This window comes from Raphanus sativus, chromosome 8 (assembly GCF_000801105.2).
Source record: "Raphanus sativus cultivar WK10039 chromosome 8, ASM80110v3, whole genome shotgun sequence".
Lineage (NCBI taxonomy): Eukaryota > Viridiplantae > Streptophyta > Magnoliopsida > Brassicales > Brassicaceae > Raphanus > Raphanus sativus.
The window spans coordinates 25,374,717-25,398,588 of NC_079518.1; the positions used below are offsets into that span (position 1 = coordinate 25,374,717).

Sequence of the window (23,872 nt, forward strand, 5' to 3'; positions counted from 1 at the left end):
CAAGCTCCTCAGGTACAGATCAAACTAACGTCTCCACCACTCGCTACAACATGCTCACTTTCCTCCCCAAATGCCTCTACGAGCAGTTCCACCGCCGTCGCCACTTCTACTTCCTCGTCGCCGCCATCCTCTCCGTCTCCCTCTCTCCCCTTTTCAACAAGTGGAGCATGATCGCCCCCTTGGTGTTCGTCGTCGGCTTAGCAATGGGAAAGAGGCGTTAGAGGATTGGAGGAGGTTTATGCAGGACGTGGAGGTGAACTCGAGGAAGGCTTGTGTGTTCATTTAGGGAGTGGGGAGTTTGGTCGTAGGGCGTGGAGGAAGATCCGTGTCGGGGATGTTGTGTGAGTTGATAAAGATGAGTTCTTTCCTGCTTGATTTGCTCTTGCTTTCGAGTAGCTACGACGATGGGATATGTTATGTGGAGACGATGAACTTAGATGGGAGACTAACTTGAAAGTTAAGAGATGTTTGGACGCTACTCTGGCCTTGGAAAAGGATGAGTCTTTTAAGAGTTTCTCTGGGGTGATTAAATGTGAAGACCCGAATCCTAACTTGTATACTTTTGTTGGGAACCTTGAGTGTGATGGTTCAGGTTTTATCCACTTGATCCTAACCAGATTTTAATGAGAGATTCTAAGCTGAGGAACACTAGTTATATCTATGGTGTTGTTGGTTTTCACGGGTCATGACACGAAAGTTATGCAGAACTCGACCAAGTCTCCTTCGAAGAGAAGCAGCATTGAAAAGAGAATGGACTATATTATATACACTCTCTTTGCGCTTCTTTTGTTTGTCTCCTTCATCAGCAGCTCTCTGGGGTTTGCAGTGATGACGAGCTTTAATGGCGGATTGGTGGTACTTGAGACCAGACAAGCCTGAGAGCTTAACGAATCCAACTAATCCTCTGTACGCTTGGGTTGTCCATTTGATCACTGCTCTCTTGCTCTACGGCTACTTGATTCCCATCTCGCTCTATTTTCCATCGAGTTGGTGAAAGTCTTGCAAGCATCTTTCATTAATCAAGACTTGCAGTTGTATGATAGCGAGAGCGGGACTCCAGCGCAGGCACGCACGTCGAATTTGAATGAAGAGCTGGGACAGGTTGATACCATCCTCTCTGATAAACAGGGACTTTTGACGTGTAACCAGATGGACTTTCTGAAATGCTCGATCGCGGGTACTTCTTACGGCGTCCGTGCCAGTGAAGTGGAGGCTTGCTGCAAAGCAGATGGCGATGGATCTAGAGGAGCAAGGGTGATGAGATTACAAACCTTCCAATGAGGACACAACGCTACACCAGGACTTCATCAGAGGTTGAACTGGAGACTGTAATCACTGCTAGTGACGAAAAGGATCGGAAGCAGACCACTGGCATTAAGGGGTTTTAGCTTTGAGGATACCGTCTAATGGGTGATAACTGGGTAAATGAACGAATCCTGATGACGGTTTTTGATGTTTTTTCCGTATACTCCGCGGTTTGTCAACTGCTATCCCTGAGGTGGATGAAGATAGTGGAAAGGTGTTAGTTATGAAGCTGAGTCTCCTGATGAAGTTGCTTTTCCTTGTTGCTGCTAGGGAGTTTGGTTTGAGTTCACTAAGAGAACTCAAACAAGTGTGTTTATTGCTGAACGTTTTCACCTTCAGGCCAGCCAGTTGATAGTGAGACTGATATTTATGTAAACTTTTTTATTTTGTATAGATGCCTAATCATGTGGGTGGTTACTTTTTTACAGAGAATACAAAGTGTTGAATCTTTTGACTTTCACTAGCAAAAGGAAAAGAATGTCTGCCATTATCCGCGATGAAGAAGGGCAATTCTTCTACTCTGTAAAGGCGCTGACAGGTTCAAGCCAGTTCCATATTGATTATCACTTCTTCTAAGCAAACTGTTTGATTTTTTTCCTTTTTAATTTTTGTAGCATCATATTTGACGGTTATCACAGAAAGGAAAAGAATACCTGGGAGCTACTTCCAAAGCACTTGAATGAATTACGGTGAAGCTGGTTTACGTACATTGGCACTGGGTTATAGAAAGCTGGATGAAGCAGAGTATTCGGCATGGATACACTGAATTCCACAAAGCCAAAACATCTGTTGGAGCTGATAGAGATGAATTGCTCGAGAAGGTATCAGATATGATGGAGAAGGAATGATCCTTGTTGGAGCTACTGCTGTGGAAGACAAACTGCAAAAAGGGTATGTATGAATCATACTTCATTGTGGATTACCCAATATGGCTTGCTTTCAGAACTCCTTTCCCAGCTTACCGTTTGTAGTTCACTTGATCAGGTTCCACAATGCATAGATAACCTTGCTCAAGCTGGTCTCAAGATATGGGTTTTGACAGGAGATAAGTGGAGACAGCAATAAACATAGGGTGTTCTTCTTTATTGCGGATACTACAGACACTGAAACTGATTTTCTCCTCTATAAGACTAAATTGACTAAATGATTTGGTTGGCCACAATGCAGATATGCCTGCAGTTTACTTAGACAGGGTATGAAGCAGATATCCATTTCATTTGCTAATTTAGAGGAATCATCTCAAAACTCCGAAGCTGTACGTATTTTATGTCGACACTATAAAAAATACCTACATTACTTTTTCATTTGAATATTTCGTGTGATGTAAGAAAAATGTCGTTAATGTTCAGGCTGCAAAGGAGAGCATTTTGATGCAGATCACAAATGCATCACAGATGATCAAAATAGAAAAAGATCCACATGCTGCGTTTGCTTTGATCATTGATGGGAAGACACTTACATATGCTTTGAAGGATGATGTCAAGTATCAGTTTCTTGCACTTGCAGTTATCTGTGCATCAGTAATATGCTGCCGTGTCTCTCCTAAACAGAAAGCACTTGTATGGAAAACTCCTTTTAAAACAATTTTATTTTTTCATTGGTCAGTATCCCTTGAAATATAATGCATCCAAAAACATTACAATTGTCTTGAATTTTTTTTTCCCAGATAACAAGGCTAGCCAAAGAAGGAACAGGGAAGACAACTTTAGCAATCGGTGATGGTGCAAATGATGTTGGAATGATTCAAGAAGCTGATATTGGTGTTGGCATCAGTGGCGTCGAAGGCATGCAGGTGCTTAAGCCTCTCTTCAACACAATGAGACATGGTCAAGTTTCACAAAACTTGTTTCTGTTTTTTTTTCCTTGTGCAGGCTGTAATGGCAAGTGACTTCTCCATAGCGCAGTTTCGCTTTCTGGAGAGACTACTTGTTGTCCACGGACATTGGTGCTACAAAAGAATAGCTCAAATGGTTAGCATATGCGTTTCAATACTTTGTATATCACACCTATACACCTGATCTTCATTTTGTTGTTTTCACAGATATGTTACTTCTTCTACAAGAACATAGCGTTTGGCCTAACTCTCTTCTACTTCGAAGCCTTCACTGGGTTTTCTGGTCAATCAATATTCAACGACTCCTACTTATTACTCTTCAACGTTGTTCTCACTTCTCTCCCTGTCATTTCTCTCGGAGTTTTCGAACAAGATGTCCCGTCTGATGTCTGCTTAGAGGTTTTAGTCTCTCCATCATCTTCAACAAAACCTTCTAAAATTTCATATCTTGATTCATTTCTTGGTCTCTTTTTGTTTTCAAGTTCCCTGCATTATATCAACAAGGCCCCAAGAACCTATTCTTCGACTGGTACAGGATCCTCGGATGGATGGGGAATGGAGTTTACGCATCCATAGTCATCTTCACACTCAACCTCGGAATCTTTCATGTCCAATCATTCCGCTCTGATGGCCAAACCGCAGACATGAACGCCATGGGAACCGCCATGTTCACTTGCATCATATGGGCAGTAAATGTACAAATCGCTCTAACCATGAGCCACTTCACTTTGGATCCAACACGTAATGATTTGGGGAAGCATAGGAGCTTGGTACATCTTCCTCGCTCTTTACGGTATGTTACCACCAAAACTCTCTGGTAACATCTTCCACATGCTCATCGAGGTTCTAGCCCCTGCGCCGATCTTCTGGCTGACCACACTCCTGGTCATAGCCGCTACAACACTTCCTTACTTGTTTCACATCTCGTACCAAAGATCAGTGAACCCTCTTGACCACACATTATACAAGAGATCAAGCATTTCAGGATTGATTTAGAGGATGAGAGAATGTGGAAACGAGAGAAGTCTAAGGCTAGAGAGAAGACAAAGATTGGGTTCACTGCTAGAGTCGATGCTAAGATCAGACAGCTAAGAGTGAAGCTTCAGAGGAAACATTCGGTGTTAAGTGTCATGAGTGGGACTTCGTCTAATGATACAACTTCAAACTCACAACAGACTTGATCTGAGACCACCCAAGTAAATTTTGTTTATGTCATTGTTTATATAAGTAAGTGTATCGAAGATAGATAAAGAAAAAACCACACAGCTGACAAAAAAAAAAAAAACACACACACACATTATTATTCTTTTTTTCTTTCACTATTCAAATCGTAGTATTAATTGAAAACATATTTATATGAAAAATGTTATCATCTGAGTGGTCTTAAAATATGACTTGCTAAAATAACATACATTGATGATGTAATGCTGACTCACAGTCACATATGATTAGACTTCTAACTAGACACAAAATATGATTTAATAAATATAAAAATGTTAATATATATTTTTAAATTTAACAAATTACATACATTAACTAATTTATTAGCCTAATCATATTAAGTAGCTAAATAATTGGACTACTACTCCCTCAAATTCGTAGACATATTTCACATGTATTAAAAAATGATAAGAGTATTAGTATATCTTTATTAATCTACAATTATTTAAATAAAATTGACTTAAATACATATCTATTGGTTAGTTAAAAGATAAAATGATGATAAATGAAAAACTGCATTGAAAATGTAGAATGACACTTTTTGAAACATGCAAAAAATGCTAAAATAACATATTTTAAAAAAGAGAGAGAGAGTTTATATAAAATTTGAATCATAGTTACTACAATATTACTAGCCATCAAATTTTTAATAAATAATAAATTATAACTTTATACATTATTGTAAGGTTTTCACTTATATTATAAGCATATAATATAAAAATATAGTTTATATCATATTATTCAACAAAATTATATTGTAAAGTTCAACATGACAATTTATCAGTAGTTAATATAAAAACTAATCATACTGTTTGAAAATAAATAATTAATGCAGTTCAAAGAAAGACAATACATGATTAAAAAATTAATCAAAATAAAATTAGTTATATTTTAAAAACCTTCTATAATCCAATATTATAAACAAAAATACCAATAGTTAGATTTTCAAATACTATTCACTTCCACACGTACTAAAAATATATAACTGATAATTAGTTATATTTAAACATACTAATGATTTGGTAAGTTTTTTATAAGTTTGATAGACTGAATATAATTATTTAAATTATATTTCGAGTTCAGAATTTATTTATTAATATTTTTTGTATTTGAAAATTTTGATTAATGATTTTTTGGTCTGATATTTTTAAACAATTTAACATAGAAGTTAATTCCTTGTTATTAAAACAAAATAAAAATTATAAACAGAATGTATCACGAATTTCATAAATGGTACCAATAGTAAGCATAGTATTCTTATTAAACCTTATTTTTATAGTAAGTATCGTTTTTTGTTAAACTAATACATAAATATAATAAATAAATAAAAATTTAAAATGAAAAACCATCGTAAGTAGAAAAGAAACCATGAAAAATTGACTTTTGGGTTTATGTTAAAAAAATAGTCATTTGTAAAAACTATTTTTCCTACATTTTATGGAATCTAATATATTTTTTTTCAAAATCAAGATAAGATGCAAAATAAAAAAACATAAACCAAAAACTAATCTAAAATCAATATAAATTATCTTTATTATTCAATCACACCTGTCAACTTTAAATCTCTATAGAACAAGCATCACATTTTGAGAAAAAAATGACAAAAAAAAAACTCGATTTTAAGATTCGAAGCATAAATAATGGAATTTGAAATTAATTTTAAATCAATAAAAGGAAAAAACAAAGCTTTTTAAATCTAATTTTAACTACAACTGAAATAATATATTGAAAATAAAAATTTCCTTTCTTTTTTTTGACAAAGGAAGAATAAAACAAGTGAAATGGAAAATTTTCCCTTTTTATATATATTTTTGGTTTTTTGGGAAGTAGCAGTTTTGTTTTAGTTCAAATGAAAACGAAAATTAGCAAAAAAAAAATGAAAATTTAATATTTTTGGTTGTCGGGAAGTAGCCGTTGTTTTAAGTTTCTTCATTTATATTTATTTTTAGTTTCTTGGGAAGTAACAGTTTCTTTTAATTCAAATGAAAATGAAATTAGCAACAAAAATAAGGAAAAAGAAAAATTTAATTGTTTTGGTTTTCGGGAAGTCGCCGTTTCTTTTAATTCAAATGAAAATGAAATTATCAACAAAAAAAGGAAAAGGAAAAATTTAATTGTTTTGGTTTTCGGGAAGTAGCCGTTGTTAATTATCTTAAAATAAAGTTCACTTCACATGATCTCACATCAGATAATCCCATTCTCATTTCCATCAAGAAAATAATAATCATCATGGAGACACCATCGCCGATGGCTCTACGAACTAGACATACTTGCCATCTGATTTTTGGAGACAAGCTTCAAAGGGGCTACTTGCCTACTTTCCGTTCCCTTCTCTGTCGCTCATATCCTAATACAACCGATAGAAAACAAGATCATGTTTGTAATCGGGAGCTTCATCATGTACAACGTCTCCCTTTCTCTCAGCCTTAAGGTATTAAAATCCTCTCTCTTTCTCTGTTTTTTAAAATGTTTTTGTTTTCTCAAAAGCTTTTTGTGGGGAGAGGGAGCGGGAAGATTATATATTACTGGATTGATTATAAGACACTTTGTAAATTCATGATGTGAAAACAAGTAGAACAGCGTCCTGTCTTTGACCGTTAGTGGTCGTAACGTTTCATTTGTCTTTTTACCCTTATGATTACTTAGTCCACTCATAAATAATCAATCCGGTAGCTAAAATCGACTTCTCTCTCTCTCTCTCTGTCTTTAAAATGTTTTTTTTGTCAAAAAAATTTTTAGGGGGAAATTCTATATTACTGAATTGATAGACACTAAATTCACAATGTGTAAACAAATAGAATGCGTGTCCAGTCATTTATTTGTCCGTTAGTGATCACTAGTTTCATTTACCTTTTGTCCGTATGTTCATTTAATCACTCAAAATCAGTTCGGCAATTAAGAGTTTCCCCATTCATATTTTCTTGGTTTCTTTTTTCAAATCTTCTGCTTTTTGTGTTGTGTGTTTCCTGTTTTTTTTTTTTGCGTTTGCTTGTTGGTCCAGTTAGAAAGCAGTGACGCTGTGTTATGGAGAACTTTGACGTTGAAGGCTCATCTGGATATGGGTTTTTAAAGAAGATGCTGTCAACCTCTTCTCAATTTTACAAGAGAACAAGGTAAACAACAACGCAAGGATTTTTTTTGTAAAGTTGGGTTTGGTCTTTACGGTTGATTGATTGTTGCAGTTTCCATGGAGATCCTTACAAGTACAACAACACGTTACCGCCACTTCCAGCTAGCACGAAGGAACCTAACTCCCACTATTACACTTTATATGTCTACTCCTGATAACTACGTTGACGTTGTTAAGATATTCTCTCTTATGATGAATTTATGTTGCTTTTGGATTATTTGTTCTTTTTGAATGTTCTGGTTTCTTCTTTCTTTCTGTGGTGGTTATAGGTGGTAAAGTGAATATGTGTGTAACCAAAGCCCTCTTTTATTTGTTCTTATTACAGACAGAGTAAAAACTAAAAACAGATAGCAAAATGTAATAATGTTTGTTGATAGATAAGTTGAATGCACAATCCAATCGAATTGGTTTATGTTATTTTCTATGAATATCTATTATGTTCTTTGAATTATGTTTTTGAGGGGGAAATTTTTTTTTATATACTGCTGCTTATTTTGTGGATTTTCTTATGTTGCTTTTGGATTATTTATTCTTTTTGAATGTTCTGGTTTCTTTTTTCTTTCTTTGTGGTGGTTATAGGTGGTAAAGTGGATATGTGTGTAACCAAAACCCTCTTTTATTTGTTCTTATTACAAACAGAGTAAAAACTAAAAAACAGATAGCTAAATGTAATAATGTTTGTTGATAGATAAGTTGAATGCACAATCCAATCTAATTGGTTTATGTTATTTTCTATTAATATCTATTATGTTCTTTGAATTATGTTTTGAGGGGAAATTTTTATTTATATACTGCTGCTTATTTTGTCGATTTTCTTTTATTTTGAAATGAGTTTATATAAATAATCATATATTATTTTGAAATGAAGCCAGTTACAAAAAAATATATATTATTTTGAAATCAGAATAAATAAAAAGAAGGTAGAATAAAAATACTTTAGTGATCTGTTACAAAAAAAATACTTTAGTGACAAAAATCATCAAAAGGAATAACTTATTACTCCATATGGTTTGATATTATGTTTAAAAGAAAAGTTATTATCTTTAACATATCAAGCTTATATTTTTTATTTCGTTTTGTGAAATCAAATTATTTATAAAATATATCATCGTTTTAATTTTTTATAAATATTTCCTTTATATATGTAATTTAGAATTCAGTATAAAAAGGAAAAAAAATCTAATGAAAAATATCAGAAAATAAAAATAACAATTCCAGATAGCTAGAAATAATATATGATAATTTCTAATAAAAATTAGAAATTAAATAATAATTATATTTTCCTTTTATGTTATTTTCAGAAAAATAAAATATTTATAATAAAAATTAAATAATAATTATATTTTATTAAGGATACCAATGTTAATTCGTTGAGCCCAACATTGCTCTCATTGGTGATTGAACTGGAGCTGGAAAGTTAATCATTAATTTCCTCGGAAATACAGTCATTCCCATCTCTAATGTGGCCACTTAAAATTTTAAAATTCTTTGATTGACAGGTGACTTTGAATATAGCTGATATAAGTTTGATTAATGCAGATGCTAACTGTGGAGACACTGAAACTGTAGATCAGTTGTGCAGGTGTCGAAAACAAAAAAAGAAACCCACCAACCAATTTCACATACTCAGTGATTATTGGAAGGATTTGCATTGCCCAGGAAATAGAAGTGGGACATGGCTTCCGAAGGTATAAGTATAACTCCAGATAAATCACTTACAATACTATTGTCATTATCTTTGTAGCGTTAAAGATTCATTCTGAGCATTGAGTTATTTAAAAGAGATGATATCTCAAAAGTTGAGCCTACTCCCACCACTATAATATTCTAACCAACATCCTTTATATTTCTATGGTTACATAGATAATCCTGACAGATATCTCTATTTGCTTCAGGAGTGGAATATCAGTTTATCAAAATTTGCTTATTGTGTCCTATTTAAGTCATCTTCCTCTCTTCGTACCAAGCTTGACGCAGTGAAAGTGAAATTAACATTTCTATCATGGGACCATGAGAGTCATGTTATGGCAACAATGACTCTCATGGGATCATGTTTGGGGAAATTAATGATGCACAAGGCGTTATCTTTAACTCTAATGTGGTTGAGAACTGTCGATCTTATGTTGAAGACCCAATCAAGAAACCACACAGCCCAACAACGGAGTAAGTGAATAGCCAATGGCTAAACAGAGCTTGGAGTCTATTCCACAGAACAAAGGAGATGCCAAAACGTCAAAGAAAAAAGCTTCCTCCACAGACTTCCCTTCAAACGTCAGAAGCTTAATATCAACTGGTCATGTTTAAATCGATTCAAAAGTTTGAGGACTCTCGCTTTGTTGGATGTATTAGTGGTGTAGATAAATATTTGGGATAAATCCAAATATTTGTTATTTAATTTATTATTTATTTTAGATAATTATCTTTATTATTTAGGGTTTTTTGGTTTTATTATATATAGTCGTATATACTTAAGTTTGTATTCAGTTTTAATTTGATTAATAAAAGTTGAGAGTTTTCTCTGTTCCTTGTTTTCGGTAGATCATTGGTGATCTCAACGAATTTAAGAACACATAGATCTTAGGCATTCTTAGACTAAATAAGATCTTTGTGATTATCCTAGTTTTCCGAATATTCTCAGAATCAACGGATCTCTAGTTCTATCTTTTAAAGCTTCCGCTACATCAATTAGACTGAAATTTTACCTTCCATAGCATCTCGAGCATGTCAGAGTAGTCTGAGATATTTCAAGCTCAAAGATAACTGTGTGAGAAAATGAATAGTGATTTGACTAAATTGTGGAAATTTTGTAACAAATTTACATCTACGTAAAATAAAATGGCAGAAAAGATAATGCGCAAAATAGAAAGTAATTTTTCGTTATTAATCTTGAAATTTTTATCAGTCATAAACTCATAATATATTTTTAAGGTGAAAATCACTTTATTTCTAGTCTGAGTTTGACTAAAATTTTTTTAATGCTACTACACTAAAAAGTCTGAGTTTCTAGTCTCACTGAAAACAGAATTATGCAAATTAATAGACAAAATGTTTATAGGAAATCTGCAAAATAATGCAAAGAAAAATGTCATGAATCTTCATAATACAGGTAGAATTATCTTATATGGAATCAAATGTAATATTCTCATATTCTTTTAAAAAGGACTTTTGAAATTTTAAACTAAAATTTATAGAATTGTCCCTCTATTCAAAACTTTTCTAAAATTATATGATACCAAGATTTTTGATTTTCAAATATTTAAAATTTGAAGTTCATTTTCAAACATTATAGTTGTTATTCAAAATTCTTTTTCAAAAGGAAAAAGTTATTATTCAAAATTATAAATGTAAATATAGTTTTTCCAATGTTTATATCCCCCATTAACTATGTCGAAGGTTTTCTTTCTAATTCCATAAACCTTGTAACATTCACGAATTATTTGAGCATCGTAACTAGAAAATTAGATAAACATTGCATGAGATTAAAAAGAAACATGGTCAGAAGAAACAACATATGTTCGAAAGAGTTGGTTGAATACTAGAAAAAAAAAGAAAAAAACGGTCTCGAGACAATTCAGAAAGAGAGATGGGTCAAAAATCAAATAAGAAACTTGCAAACCAAGCAACCTTTCCTTCCTTCTTCAAAGAAGATCGGCTACGTTTGATGGAAGCTCCTCAACGACAACATTGTAGAACTTCTGGATATCAAAAAGCATCCTCTCATCATCCTTCGTCACAAAGTTAATCGCCACACCTTTCCTCCCAAACCTTCCACTTCTACCGATACGGTGAAGGTAGTTCTCAGGCTGAGTCGGCAGGTCAAAGTTGATGACCAGAGACACTTGCTGCACATCGATACCACGAGCCAAGAGATCGGTCGTGATGAGAACACGCGACGAACCAGACCTGAACTCTCTCATGATGATGTCTCTAGTGTTCTGGTCCATGTCTCCGTGTGTAGCTGAGACGGTATGGTCACGGCTCCTCATCTTGTCAGTGAGCCAGTCCACCTTACGACGAGTGTTGACGAAGATGACACTCTGAGTGATGGCTAGGGTCTCGTAGAGGTCACAGAGAGTCTCCAGCTTCCAGTCTTCCTTGTCCACGTTCACGTAGAACTGCTTGATACCTTCAAGAGTCAGCTCGTCACGCTTCACCAAGATTCTCACCGGTTTGCTCATGAACTTCCTCGTGATCTCAAGAGCTTCAGGTGGCATTGTTGCTGAGAAGACACCGACCTGAATCTTCGGTGGGAGAAGCTGGAAGATGTCATAGATCTGATCCTTGAAACCACGGGAGAGCATCTCATCAGCTTCGTCAAGGACAAACATCTTGATGGAGTCAGAGCGAAGAGACTGTCTTCTGAGCATGTCGAACACACGACCAGGAGTTCCAACGACGACATGAACACCAGCTTGGAGGATGCGCTGATCCTCGCGGACACTGGTTCCACCAACACAGGCGTGGACCTTGACGCCAAGGTAGTCACCGAGCGCACGCATGACCTTCTCAATCTGCTGAGCGAGCTCCCTGGTGGGAGCCAGGACGAGAGCCTGGCACTGGACGAGGGTGAAGTCGAGCTGCTGCAAGACACCAGAGCAGAAAGTGGCGGTTTTTCCGGTTCCGGACTGTGCCTGCTGGATCACATCAAGACCGTTGCAAAAAGGTACGATTCCTCTTTGCTGAATAGCAGAGGGCTTCTCAAAACCTAGAAAAATCAACACATTAGATAAAGCTAACAAGAAAAGACAAAAAGATGTGACTAAGATTCATCTTCTTGACATACCATAGGCATAGATGCCCCTAAGAAGGTTCTCTTGAAGACCCATGGCATCAAAGCTCTCATGGACCTCATCATACGAGGTGAAGAACTCATCTTGTCCCTCGAGGCTGCACCCAAAATAGAAACAACAATTAGCAAAGAGCACACGAGAGGGGACAAGTATTACTAAAGGTAGAGATCTTTAAAGACTTACACATCATTGAGCTTCTGGTCAAACTGACGAGTATCAAACTGTGTTCCTTCTGGTGCTGATCCTGCCATGACTATAACAAACACAAACAAAAGATATCAGCTTTAGATATAAAGCACCAAAAAGAAAATAGCTTAAACAAAACACATTAAATTCTGAATGTAACAGAATAGCCAAACTTGAAGTTCCATGTAGAGAGGAAAACAAGCATTAATATCTGAATATTATAATGTCAGGAGAGAAACAAAGACTATGGTTCATCCAATATCATAAATACCATACAAAATATGTTTATCTCTCCATATAAAAGTATATAACAATTAGAAATTAAAAAAAAAGCATCAATGTAACAGAATAGCCAAACTTGAAATTCCATTTAAGAAAGGAAAGCAAGCATTAATATCTGAATAACAATATAATGTCAGGAGAGAAAACAAGACTGTGGTTCATCCATTATCATAGATACCATCTAAATTATAGATCTCTCTCCAAACAGATATAATTAACTTATGTGTTGAAAATAAATATAATTAACTTACGGGTTTAGTCTTATTAATATTGAAACTGTGCTAATCATATAATTAGGTTAAACTAAGAATGTAACAGAATAGCCAAACTTGAAGTTCCATATAGAGGGAAAGCAAGCATTAATATCTGAATATAAAATTAATGTCAAGGAGAGGAGCAAGCTAATGGTTCATCCAATATTATAGATACCATTCAAATAATACATCTCTCCATATAATAACTAAGTTAATTATTTTAATATCTAAACAATGTTATTATCAATCAAATCAAGACCACTAATTGATCCCTGTAACGATGAGACATCACAGAGAGTTTTACAGATAAAATTGAAAAAAAAAAAATAATTCGACCTAAAAATCAATCGCAGAGACAGTGAATCAGATAAGATCCAAACCAAACACAGAGAAAGTAGAATGAACAAAAAAAGAGAGATATGTCCGAACCTTGTGTTTCGAGTTGTGTAAGGAGAGAGAGCTTTAAGAGCAAAAGTAAGACTTTCGAACTTTCGAACTTCCGAACTCGGATCTGAAACCCGAATAGGAAGAGATAAAAACGAAGAGAGCTTTAGAGAGAGAAAGTGTGCAAAAACCAATTGGTAGAGGTAGAAAGAGAATAGAACGGGTATTTATATAGTCCCCCTTTTTTGTCTCTGTGGTCGTGATTAGGGTTTTCTCTTATGAAATTGCTTTTCTATTCAATTTAGGATTTTCCAGTTTTACCCTTTGGTTTCCTTTTTTTTTTTTACCGAGTAAGATTGGTGATAAATTGTTTACAAAAAGATCAAAGATAAATTAACACCCGGAGTGGGGTTAAAGAGTTAAAACATCGAGAAGCTATTAGATAGCTCATACTTGGATAGTTGTAGAGACTAGCGTATAGCAGTAGACATAAGACTTTTAATAAACATATTTATTGTATAGTTTTACATTTTATAATTATAACGAAAAAAGTATTTTGTTATACAATCGGCTCTTCTCTTCTGTTATGGTATTAGAGCAATGAGTTCAGCTCAGCTTTGTTTTCTTTATTCTTCAATTCGATTCATCGATCTTCATCGCTTTTGCTTTCAATTTTTTTATTGACCACATCTGTTTCAGACTTGCAAGAATTTTGATTTCCTCTTTCGAACGAGTTTCTATTGATCATCTATGGAGAAAAAGGAAGTGTAATTCTAGATACCAGACCTCCATTTCAGCTCTGTTGGAAGATCTATCACCGACTCATTAAGTCTTTGGATCATTCAAATGTGACTCTCCTATCACTTGGAGAGATCGGATGCACCAGATATCACATACATGATCCGTATATCATCTTTCATAGCTCTGATCATCTTGGATTAGTATTAACCTCTGAATCTCTTGATGGAACAAATTTTTGGATCTTAGATTATATCGATGACTACTACTTTAGAGTGTAAAGTGGGCCACAACTTTAAATCTTCAAGCCCATTCCCAGCCAGCAAGGAACCTGCACAAAACAAAAGAAACGTTAAGTTTCTGTTTCTCAAAGAATGTCGGTCAATATTTTCCCAAAGACAAAAGGAAAATATACAAAACTACAGAGGACAAAAAGTATGTGATCTAGTATAAAAGGAGGCCATAGGTGAAGGTTACAATCATCTGATACAAAGCAAATAACAAAGGTTTAGGGAGAGACCAAGAGCATAGCAAATAAGTTCTTAGAGTTCTTAGTTTGATTATCACACTTGTGATCTCTATTATTGTTATTGTGAAACTTTCTTTGAGATATTAATAAGAAATACGTTTGATTCATTATTGTTCTAAAGCACAAGGTTGGATTCAATTCCTAACAAGTGGTATCAGAGCAATCCAGGTTTGTTTGCAAGGGTGCTTTAAACATAATGACTAAGACGAGGATCGAGGTGGACCGGTTCGAAGGAACTGGAGACTTCTTGCTGTGGAAAGTTCGCATGATGGCTCACTTTGGGGTTCTAGGGCTAAAAGACATCCTAACTAATGAGACACTTCTGATGGATTCTCCAACTACCAAGGAGGAATCAGAAGGGGAGACGAAGAATGCAGAAGAAGAAACGACGAATTTAGCTGGGGCTTCTAGCTCAGTTGGTAAAGGGTTCACAGCTGTGAGTTCCGCCACCTGGGTTCGAATCCCGGTCACTGGGGAATTAACATTTCGGCATCGCAGGGACAGAGGACCGACATGTGGCAACACGTGACTAGTCTGGACCACTTCTGTGGGGTCAGGATACCTCTGTATAATTCAAAAAAAAAAAAAAAGAAGAAACGACGAATTCAAAGATTGATCCAGAAAAGCTCAAGAAATCGGAGAAAGCTAAAGACTTAATCGTCCTGAACGTAGGTAACCAAGTTCTACGGAAGATCAGCCATTGTGATACAGCTGCTGCGATGTGGACCGCTTTAAACACGCTGTATACGGAGACGTCTTTACCGAATCGTATCTACTTGCAACATAAATTCTACACGTTCAAGATGAACGATTCCAAGAGCATAGACGCAAACGTTGATGATTTTCTAAAGTTAGTAGCAGACCTCAATAACTTGAATGTAGATGTTTCAGAAGAAGTTCAAGCTATCCTGCTACTAAACTCAATGCCTCGTATGTATGATCATCTTAAGGAAACTCTCAAATACGGCAGGGACACTCTCAAGATTAATGAAGTGACGGGAGCCGCTAGGTCTAAAGAGCGAGAGTTACTTGAAAGTGGAAAGCTTTCAAAGTCACAAGATGAAGGGTTATACGTGGAAGATAGGGGAAGATCATCAAACAAGGGAGGAAACCGGAATGGGAAAGGCAGATCGAAGAGCAGGCACGGACGATCTAAATCAAGGCCCAGATACGATAAGAACAACAAGGGGTGTTTCGTATGCGGCAAAGAAGGACATTGGAAAAGGGAATGTCCAGAAAGGAAAACACAAAAAGCTGCTAATGTAGTTGCAGAGCCTAAGCAGCCACTGGTACTAACAGTTAGTACACACGACAGCAGCTCAGAATGGGTTATGGATTCTGGTTGTTCTTCCATATAACTCCAAACAAAAACGTTCTGTTTGACCTAGAAGAATTCAAAGGAGGCAGAGTTCTGATGGCAAACAACACTCACTGCGATGTCAAAGGGATTGGCAAGATAAGGATCGTGAGACCTGACGGTTCTATTGTGATACTTACTGATGTAAGATATATGCCAACCATGAGCAGAAATCTTATTTCGTATGGAATGCTTGAGCGAGCAGGATGCAAATACGAAGGGAAGGATTTCATGATTCGTTTCTACAAAGATGGAAAAGAGATAATATATGGAAAGTACAATGAAAGCCTGTATTATCTACAAAGGACGGTTCCTAAAGGAGAAGCGAATGTGACACGAGCAGAGGTGGACATGACGAAGATTTGGCACGCACGGCTAGGGCACATGAGTTTAAAGAACTTAAACGTACTTGTGACGGAAGGATATTTATCAAACAAAAAGGTAGATAAATTGGAGTTTTGTGAGACTTGTGTCCTGGGAAAGTCTCATAAACAAAGCTTCCCTGCGGCCAAACACACTTCGAAAGAGGTTTTGGAGTATATACATTCAGATCTATGGGGTGCACCGTCTACTCCAGAAAGCCTAGGAGGGTGCAAGTATTTTATAAGCTTCATAGATGATTATTCTCGGAAGGTTTGGATTTATTTTCTAAAATCCAAAGATGAGGCGTTCAGCAAGTTTGAAGAATGGAAGGAAGCTGTGGAGACTCGGATCGGGAAGAAGATCAAATGTCTTAGAACGGATAACGGGTTAGAGTTTTGCAATAAACAGTTTGTCAAACTCTGCAAAGACTCATGCATCAAAAGACACACGACTTGTCTGTATACGCCACAACAGAACGGTGTTTCTGAAAGGATGAACAAGAAATCATGGAAAAGGTAAGATGTATGCTCGCGGAATCAGGATTGGGTCAAGACTTCTGGGCTGAAGCAGCATCAACAACAGTTTATATCATAAACCGATCTCCGAGCTCAGCCATAAACTACCAGCTTCCAGAAGAGATATGGAGGGAAAGAAACCCGAGTTGAACCATCTCAGGCGTTTTGGTTGCTCGGCGTATGTCCACACCATTCAAGATAAAACGAGTCCAAGAGCTTTAAAAGGGGTTTTTGTGGGATACCCGTTTGGAGTTAAAGGATACCGCGTTTGGTTATCCGAGGAAGGCAAATGCGTCACTAGTAGAAACGTTGTGTTTAATGAGGAGGAGATGTACAAACACACGTTGCTTCACCACAAGGATACTAGTAAAGAAGTTGCGGATTCTGGAAAAGAAGGGAAAAAGAAAAGGACCATGAAAGTTACTTTCAAAGATCCTCTAATCGAAGGACCTAGTACCGTCGACGTAGAGGGGTCACCTGTTCAAGGTGGAGTTTCTGAAGCTGAAGAATCAGAAAATTCAGAAGAAGCAAGTTCTGAAGAGGAAAATGAAAACTCAGAAGGAGAACCTGATCTCGAAGGATATATGCTTGCACGGGACAGAGTACGAAGACAAATCAGACCTCCTTCAAGGTTTGAAGATACTTATTTTGCGGCTTATGCTCTAGCCGCATCTGAAGAGATTGAAATCGACGAGCCTAAGTCGTTTAAAGAAGCTATGATGAGCAAGAAAAGCAAGTTTTGGAAGAATGCTGCTAATGATGAGATGGACTCTCATCAAAAGGTTGGCACTTGGATATTGATTGAAAGACCCGAGAATGCAAAAGTTGTAGGCAGCAAGTGGATCTTCAAGCTGAAGCCTGGAATACCTGGAGTCGAAGATCCGAGGTATAAAGGAAGAGTGGTGGCACATGGTTATTCTCAAAAGGAAGGAATCGACTACAATGAAGTGTTTTCACCTGTCGTGAATCATGTGTCGATTAGATTGATGTTATCTCTTGTGGTCAATAGGGATTATGAGCTTGAGCAGATGGACGTCAAAACAGCTTTTCTTCATGGAGATTTGGAAGAGAGAATCTTAATGAATCAACCAGAGGATTCATAAAAAAAAAGAGATGAAAATAAAGTCTGATTACTGAAGAAGTCACTGTATGGTTTGAAACAATCACCAAGGCAATGGAACCGCAAGTTTGATTGCTTCATGAAGAGCCAACGGTTTGTGAGAAGCTGAGAAGACCCATGTGTTTACATAAGAAATGTGAACACAGAACAAGCCGTGTACTTACTTCTATACGTTGACGATATGCTTATAGCTTCGGGAGATAAAGAAGAAATCAGGGATGTGAAAGAGAGCTTAAGCAAGGAGTTTGAGATGAAAGATTTAGGTAAAACTTCAAGAATACTAAGAATGGACATTACTAGAGACCGAGAGAAGGGAATCTTAACGTTGTCTCAAGAGAACTATTTGGAAAAGGTTATAAATAGGTTCCGTATGTCTGAAGCAAAAGCTGTAAATACTCCTACCACATCTCAGTTCAAACTAAAGAGCCTTACTAAAGACGAGATGGAAGAAGAAAGAAGGTACATGGAAGACATACCGTATGCAAGCGCGGTAGGAAGTCTTATGTACGCAACGGTCGGATCGAGACCTGATTTAGGTTTTGCAGTTGGACTTATAAGCCGCTTCATGTCTGAACCTGGAAGAGAACATTGGTCAGCCGTAAAGTGGGTTTTGAGATATTTAAAAGGTGCTACAAGAATATGTCTAACGTTCACTAAGCATTCAAAGTTTAGTATTGAAGGTTTTTGTGACTCTGATTACGCTACTGATCGTGACAGACGAAGGTCTGTAACTGGATATGTGTTTCAAGTATGGGGAAATACAGTTAGCTGGAAATCGAGTTTACAAGAAGTGGTAGCTCTTTCGACGACTGAAACAGAGTACATGGCTCTTACCGCAGCTGCGAAAGAAGCTTTATGGTTGAGAAAAATATGTGTAGAGTTGGGTTTTGAACAAGAAAGTGTTAAGATTCACTGTGATTCTCAAAGCGCTATAGCCCTAGCAAAGAATCATGTTCATCACGAAAGAACTAAACACATAGACAACAAGTATCACTTCATCAGAGACGTTGTAGAAGAAGGCAAGGTTCACCTATCTAAGATCCATACTAGCAAGAATCCAGCAGATTTTCTAACTAAAGCCTTACCCGGGCCTAAGTTTGATCTCTGCTGTGATCTCCTTTCCATCAACGAGTAAAACCGAAGAACGTCGCAGGTAGCTCCATTATCGAAGATGTCTCGCAAAAGAAAGAAACAATGAGTTAATAACTCCGGATTATTTCTTAAACGATAATGAGAAGGCTTAGGAGAAGCAACAAGGTTACCTGCAGGGACGTTTTGAAGGCGAGGCACAGGGTACTTAGCTCGAGGTGGAGAAGCTAAGGGAAATCAAACAGAGTTAGTAAAGGATGATAGAAGTCAATAAAGGAAAAGTAGACTTCGGGAAAGTATACCTGAGAGAGAACGTCTTAAACGACAGTGAAAGCTAAAGGGAGACGAGTATCTATATTGGCAAAAGAGAACACAGATCACTGGACAAGATAAACATGTCTTAAACAGCTTAAAGTAATGAAAGAGACTTTACAGAGAAGCTGAAGGGAGATGGGTTTATTGATAGAACGGAGAAAGCTCGGGAGAGTCGCCGGTAACGTTCCAAGGAGGATATGTGATGTGTTCAGATCACTGAAGTTCTAGCTGTGACATTAAAGAGGAGATTAATACAAGAAACTCAAAGAATCTAATTGGAGAGGCACTCCAAAAAGGATTAAACAACTATCACCACCAAGAAGAAATTCGAGATTAAAAATCATCAAGGAAAAAGAAATCGCGAGATTTTTCGGGATGAAGAATCTCACCGGAAAGGATAGTTCTGAGGCGGTGTTTAGTCGGTCGGAGTTTACTGAAAATCGAGTTGCAAATTTGGGGGAAATCGATTCACTGACAAGGAATCAAATCGAGAGATAGTGGAGAGGTTGTAGCTGCGTACGAGCTATGCGGACTCGTCGGAGGCACGGCAGGATCCAGGAGAAGTCACCGGTGTGATCCCATCATCGTCTCGAGGTTTGTTGGTAAAAATCATTTTTCAGTGGTGAGAAGAAATTTTTTTTTTTTGGTCTCCGTCGATGGAAACGAAGAGGAAGACAAGGAAGAACTAAAATTGGGCCAGGTGGAGTTTGTAAAGTGGGCCACAACTTTAAATCTTCAAGCCCATTCCCAGTCAGCAAAGAACCTGCACAAAACAAAAGAAACGTTAAGTTTCTGTTTCTCAAAGAATGTCGGTCAGTATTTTCCTAAAGACAAAAAAAAATATACAAAACTACAGAGGACAAGAAATACGTGATCTAGTATAAAAGGAGGCCATAGGTGAAGGTTACAATCATCCGATTCAAAGCAAATAACAAAGGTTTAGGGAGAGACCAAGAGCATAGCAAATAAGTTCTTAGAGTTCTTAGTTTGATTATCACACTTGTGATTTCTATTATTGTTATTGTGAAATTTTCTTTGAGATATTAATAAAAAATACGTTTGATTCATTATTGTTCTAAAGCACAAGGTTGGATTCAATTCCTAACATAGAGGCAAAGAGCAAAATCAGTTCTATTGATGTGCCTCATAAGAATGATATGTATTGATGATATACACACCAGTGTTCTTTATTTCAATTTTTTTTTTTTGCTAAAAATTTTCAAAGTTGATACAGATATCTTGAAAGATCATCACAAATCAAAACTTTTAACTGGATCGATCCAATGTAATTAATTAAATTCTTGATATAAGAAAATTAATCATATTCTTGATATTTCACGCTTGGAGCCAAACGTTAGGAATAATTAAGTGAATTTGAAGTAAACGTATCCGACCTTAACACATGATGTTGCAAACAAAGGCTGTTGGTAAATGGTAAATATTTAAGGGAAAATTCCTTAAAAATACACGGACTGAATTTCTTTTGCTGAAAGAATACACAAACTTTTTTGGCTTCTCGAAAAATACACAAACTAATTTTGATTGTCCATAAAATACACGAACTTTTGAATTTTGAAGGTTTCACACCTCGATTTTAACGGTGTAAACAGTGATTAATAGAATAGTAAGACGCCGTTAGACGCCGTAAATTCTGATTAAAAAGTTCATGTATTTTATGGACAACCAAAATTAGTTCGTGTATTTTTTGGGAAGCCTAAAAGGTTCATGTATTTTTTCAGCAAAGTTAATCTAGTATGTGTATTTTTAAAGAATTTTCAAATGGAGTTTGGATATTTCATATACTATTCAGAGGCTAAATATCTAGATCAAATACATATCCAATATTTTATATTTGTAAACTTTCGTTTTGGTTTTGGACCGAATATTTTTGGATCAGTTTCGATCCAAGTTTTTGAATCCGGCTAAAATATCTAGACGTAATCTTGACATTTTAGCCGGATTCAAAAACTTGGATTAGAACTGACCCGAAAATATTCGGTCCAAAACCAAACCGAAAGTTTACAAATATTTGTTGGGTCCAAAAATCTTCTACTTGAAAGAATTGAAACCAAAAAGAACTGATCCGAATAGACATGGGCCTAATAAAATCGACATGAATAGATTCAATCCGACAAGATCTTTCTGCTAACAATTTTGTTATTATTTTTGCAATATTTTTTAGTTTTGTTTTTGTAACAGAAACATTTTTAGTTAATATGAAACTTTCAGTGTAAAATTTAGAGTTGTTTGTGAATTTTTAGATATATATGATAGATTTCGACTAAATTGAACTCAACAAATATTTGTAAACTTTTGGTTTGGTTTTGGACAAAATATTTTTGGGTCAGTTCCGATTCAAGTTTTTGAATCCGGCAAAAATGTCTAGACATTTTACAAATATAAAATTTCGGATCTGTATCATGTGATAGAGAATGTGTTATTTTTAGGTCTTTGGGTCGGGTTTGGGCCTTTTTCGGGATATGGATCTTTCAGATCGAAAATATTTGGTCCAAAACCAAACCGAAAGTTTACAAATATAAAATTTTGGATATGTATTGGGTCCAAATATTTAGCCTCTGAATAGTATATGAAATATCCAAACTCCATTTGAAAATTCCTTAAAAATACACATCTATTATATTAAAACAGAAGTCATGACTTCTAATTCATGTGTGATTTTAAAAAAATAGACTACTTACTAGACTTGGTCACGCTGCATTTTTATTTATTATTAATCTTTATATTAAATAATATCATTTAATATCTTCATTTTTATATAAGATAAAAATAAATATTAACTTAAAAAAAATCTAACAAAATCTTTGAAGAATTTTTTCAGAATCCTTTTAAAATTTATTTTCGAAAATTGATTAGTTTAAATTTTAGTTGTCATAAAATATAATCAGAAATTTAAATTTAATTTAGTTTTGATTTATAAACAAAAATTAAAATTATATAAAATATTGTAATGATAATAATAGCCACTTAAAATGATTGTTTTTCAAAAATACATTTTACAAATATTTTAAAAAGATTTTGTTGGAAAGCAATATCCATTTCTGTTTAATTATATAACAATATATAAAAATTAAATTATCTTAAAATTTTATATATACAATAATCTATTATATAAACTGAATAAACAAAACAAATTACTAAAAGAAATCTAGCACTTTGAATTACGGATCGGAATTATAGTAAATTAAATACTAAATAATTCTGAAATATGTAATTTTAACAAATATAACATTTTAATTAAAATTACTATATTGAACTAAATATGATAAAATTATTTTAAATTGATAAGTTAGTATATTTTATTTTCGTAAATATAAAACATTTATTCTAAAAATATAATATGTTGGTAGAATGGTTTAACATTAATAAACTATATAATACATGTATAAAAAGTTAACTTTTCTTACACTTTTATATATACAATAATTTATTATATAAATTGAATAAACAAAACAAAATGGAAATCTAGCACTTTGAATTACGGATCAGGATCATAATAAATTAAATATAAAATAAATACATGATAAGATTATGTTATCATTTGAAATAGTTAGTTAATTAACAGCATGAAAACTATAAAATTATTGTAGTTGAAATAGTGATTTAAACATTTAAATATATGAATAATCTTAAAATATATAGTAATTAAATAAACCAAATATATATATAAACATGAAAATAAGTACCCGCACGGTTGTGCGGGTCAAAATCTAGTAATAAATTAACTTTGCTGAAAAAATACACGAACTTTTTAGGCTTTCCGAAAAGTACACAAACTAATTTTGGTTGTCCATAAAATACATAAACTTTTTAATCAGAGTTAACGGTGTCTAACGGTGTCTTACTATTCTGTTAGTCACTGTTTACACCGTTAAAATCGAGGTGTGAAATCTTCAAAATTCAAAAGTTCATGTATTTTATGGACAATCAAAATTAGTTTGTATATTTTTTGGGAAGCAAAAAAAGTTTATGTATTTTTTCAGCAAAAGAAATCCAGTCTATATATTTTTAAGGAATTTTCCCAATATTTAAAATGGCATTAGAATGTTTTTTGAAGTCATTTTAGTTGTGCTAGTCTACACACCTAGTTCCGTGTAGAAGGTACCGACTCATTGTCAGACAAAGCTTATATTAGATAAGCATTTGTTTCCATCCGTTTTGATCAGTACTATTGACTCAGCTATTAAACTCACTTGTTCGGTCAAAACTTAGTTTTAGTATCCATGAAAACGAAGGAAAGACTCCACTGATATCAAAATCATTGGTAAAGGGAAAGATGGTCAGATAAAACCTTCAGCACAAGCTGCTAGAAACTGCTAATATCCTAGCTAGAGAACAATAATTATAATAAAGAAACCAAATAACATTCTTTTCTAGAAATGTTAAAAATGTTGCAAAAGAATCAAACATCGGCCAAGTCTAACAAACCTAAATTCATTGCT

At 35.0% G+C, this 23,872-nt stretch overlaps 1 protein-coding gene, 1 long non-coding RNA gene, 3 other non-coding genes and 1 pseudogene across 5 annotated transcripts; 1 reads left to right on the forward strand and 5 right to left on the reverse strand.

Annotated features, from left to right (window-relative positions):
- The window catches only part of LOC130499106 (phospholipid-transporting ATPase 6-like), a 4,521-nt pseudogene extending 191 nt beyond the window's left edge, over positions 1-4,330 (forward strand).
- A 6,611-nt stretch (positions 4,331-10,941) lies between these two features.
- Positions 10,942-13,593, reverse strand: LOC108822597 (eukaryotic initiation factor 4A-1). Its single transcript, XM_056993164.1, has 4 exons — positions 13,432-13,593; positions 12,464-12,533; positions 12,274-12,377; positions 10,942-12,195 (listed from the first exon to the last, which is right to left on the reverse strand). The coding sequence occupies exons 2-4, from the start codon at positions 12,529-12,531 to the stop codon at positions 11,129-11,131; spliced, it is 1,239 nt and encodes a 412-aa protein (XP_056849144.1). The 5' UTR covers positions 12,532-12,533; positions 13,432-13,593; the 3' UTR covers positions 10,942-11,128.
- On the reverse strand, positions 12,618-12,723 carry LOC130499281 (small nucleolar RNA snoR98). Its single transcript, XR_008938161.1, has one exon. It is a non-coding gene; the product is annotated as a small nucleolar RNA snoR98 (small nucleolar RNA).
- Positions 12,803-12,918, reverse strand: LOC130499282 (small nucleolar RNA snoR98). Its single transcript, XR_008938162.1, has one exon. It is a non-coding gene; the product is annotated as a small nucleolar RNA snoR98 (small nucleolar RNA).
- Positions 13,056-13,163, reverse strand: LOC130499283 (small nucleolar RNA snoR98). The gene has a single exon (XR_008938163.1). It is a non-coding gene; the product is annotated as a small nucleolar RNA snoR98 (small nucleolar RNA).
- A 614-nt stretch (positions 13,594-14,207) lies between the features above and the next one.
- LOC130498494 (uncharacterized) lies at positions 14,208-20,080 on the reverse strand. The gene is made up of 6 exons (XR_008937393.1): positions 19,802-20,080; positions 19,531-19,640; positions 19,400-19,449; positions 19,094-19,324; positions 18,485-18,583; positions 14,208-14,455 (listed from the first exon to the last, which is right to left on the reverse strand). It is a non-coding gene; the product is annotated as an uncharacterized LOC130498494 (long non-coding RNA).
- Between the last annotated feature and the right edge of the window lie 3,792 nt (positions 20,081-23,872).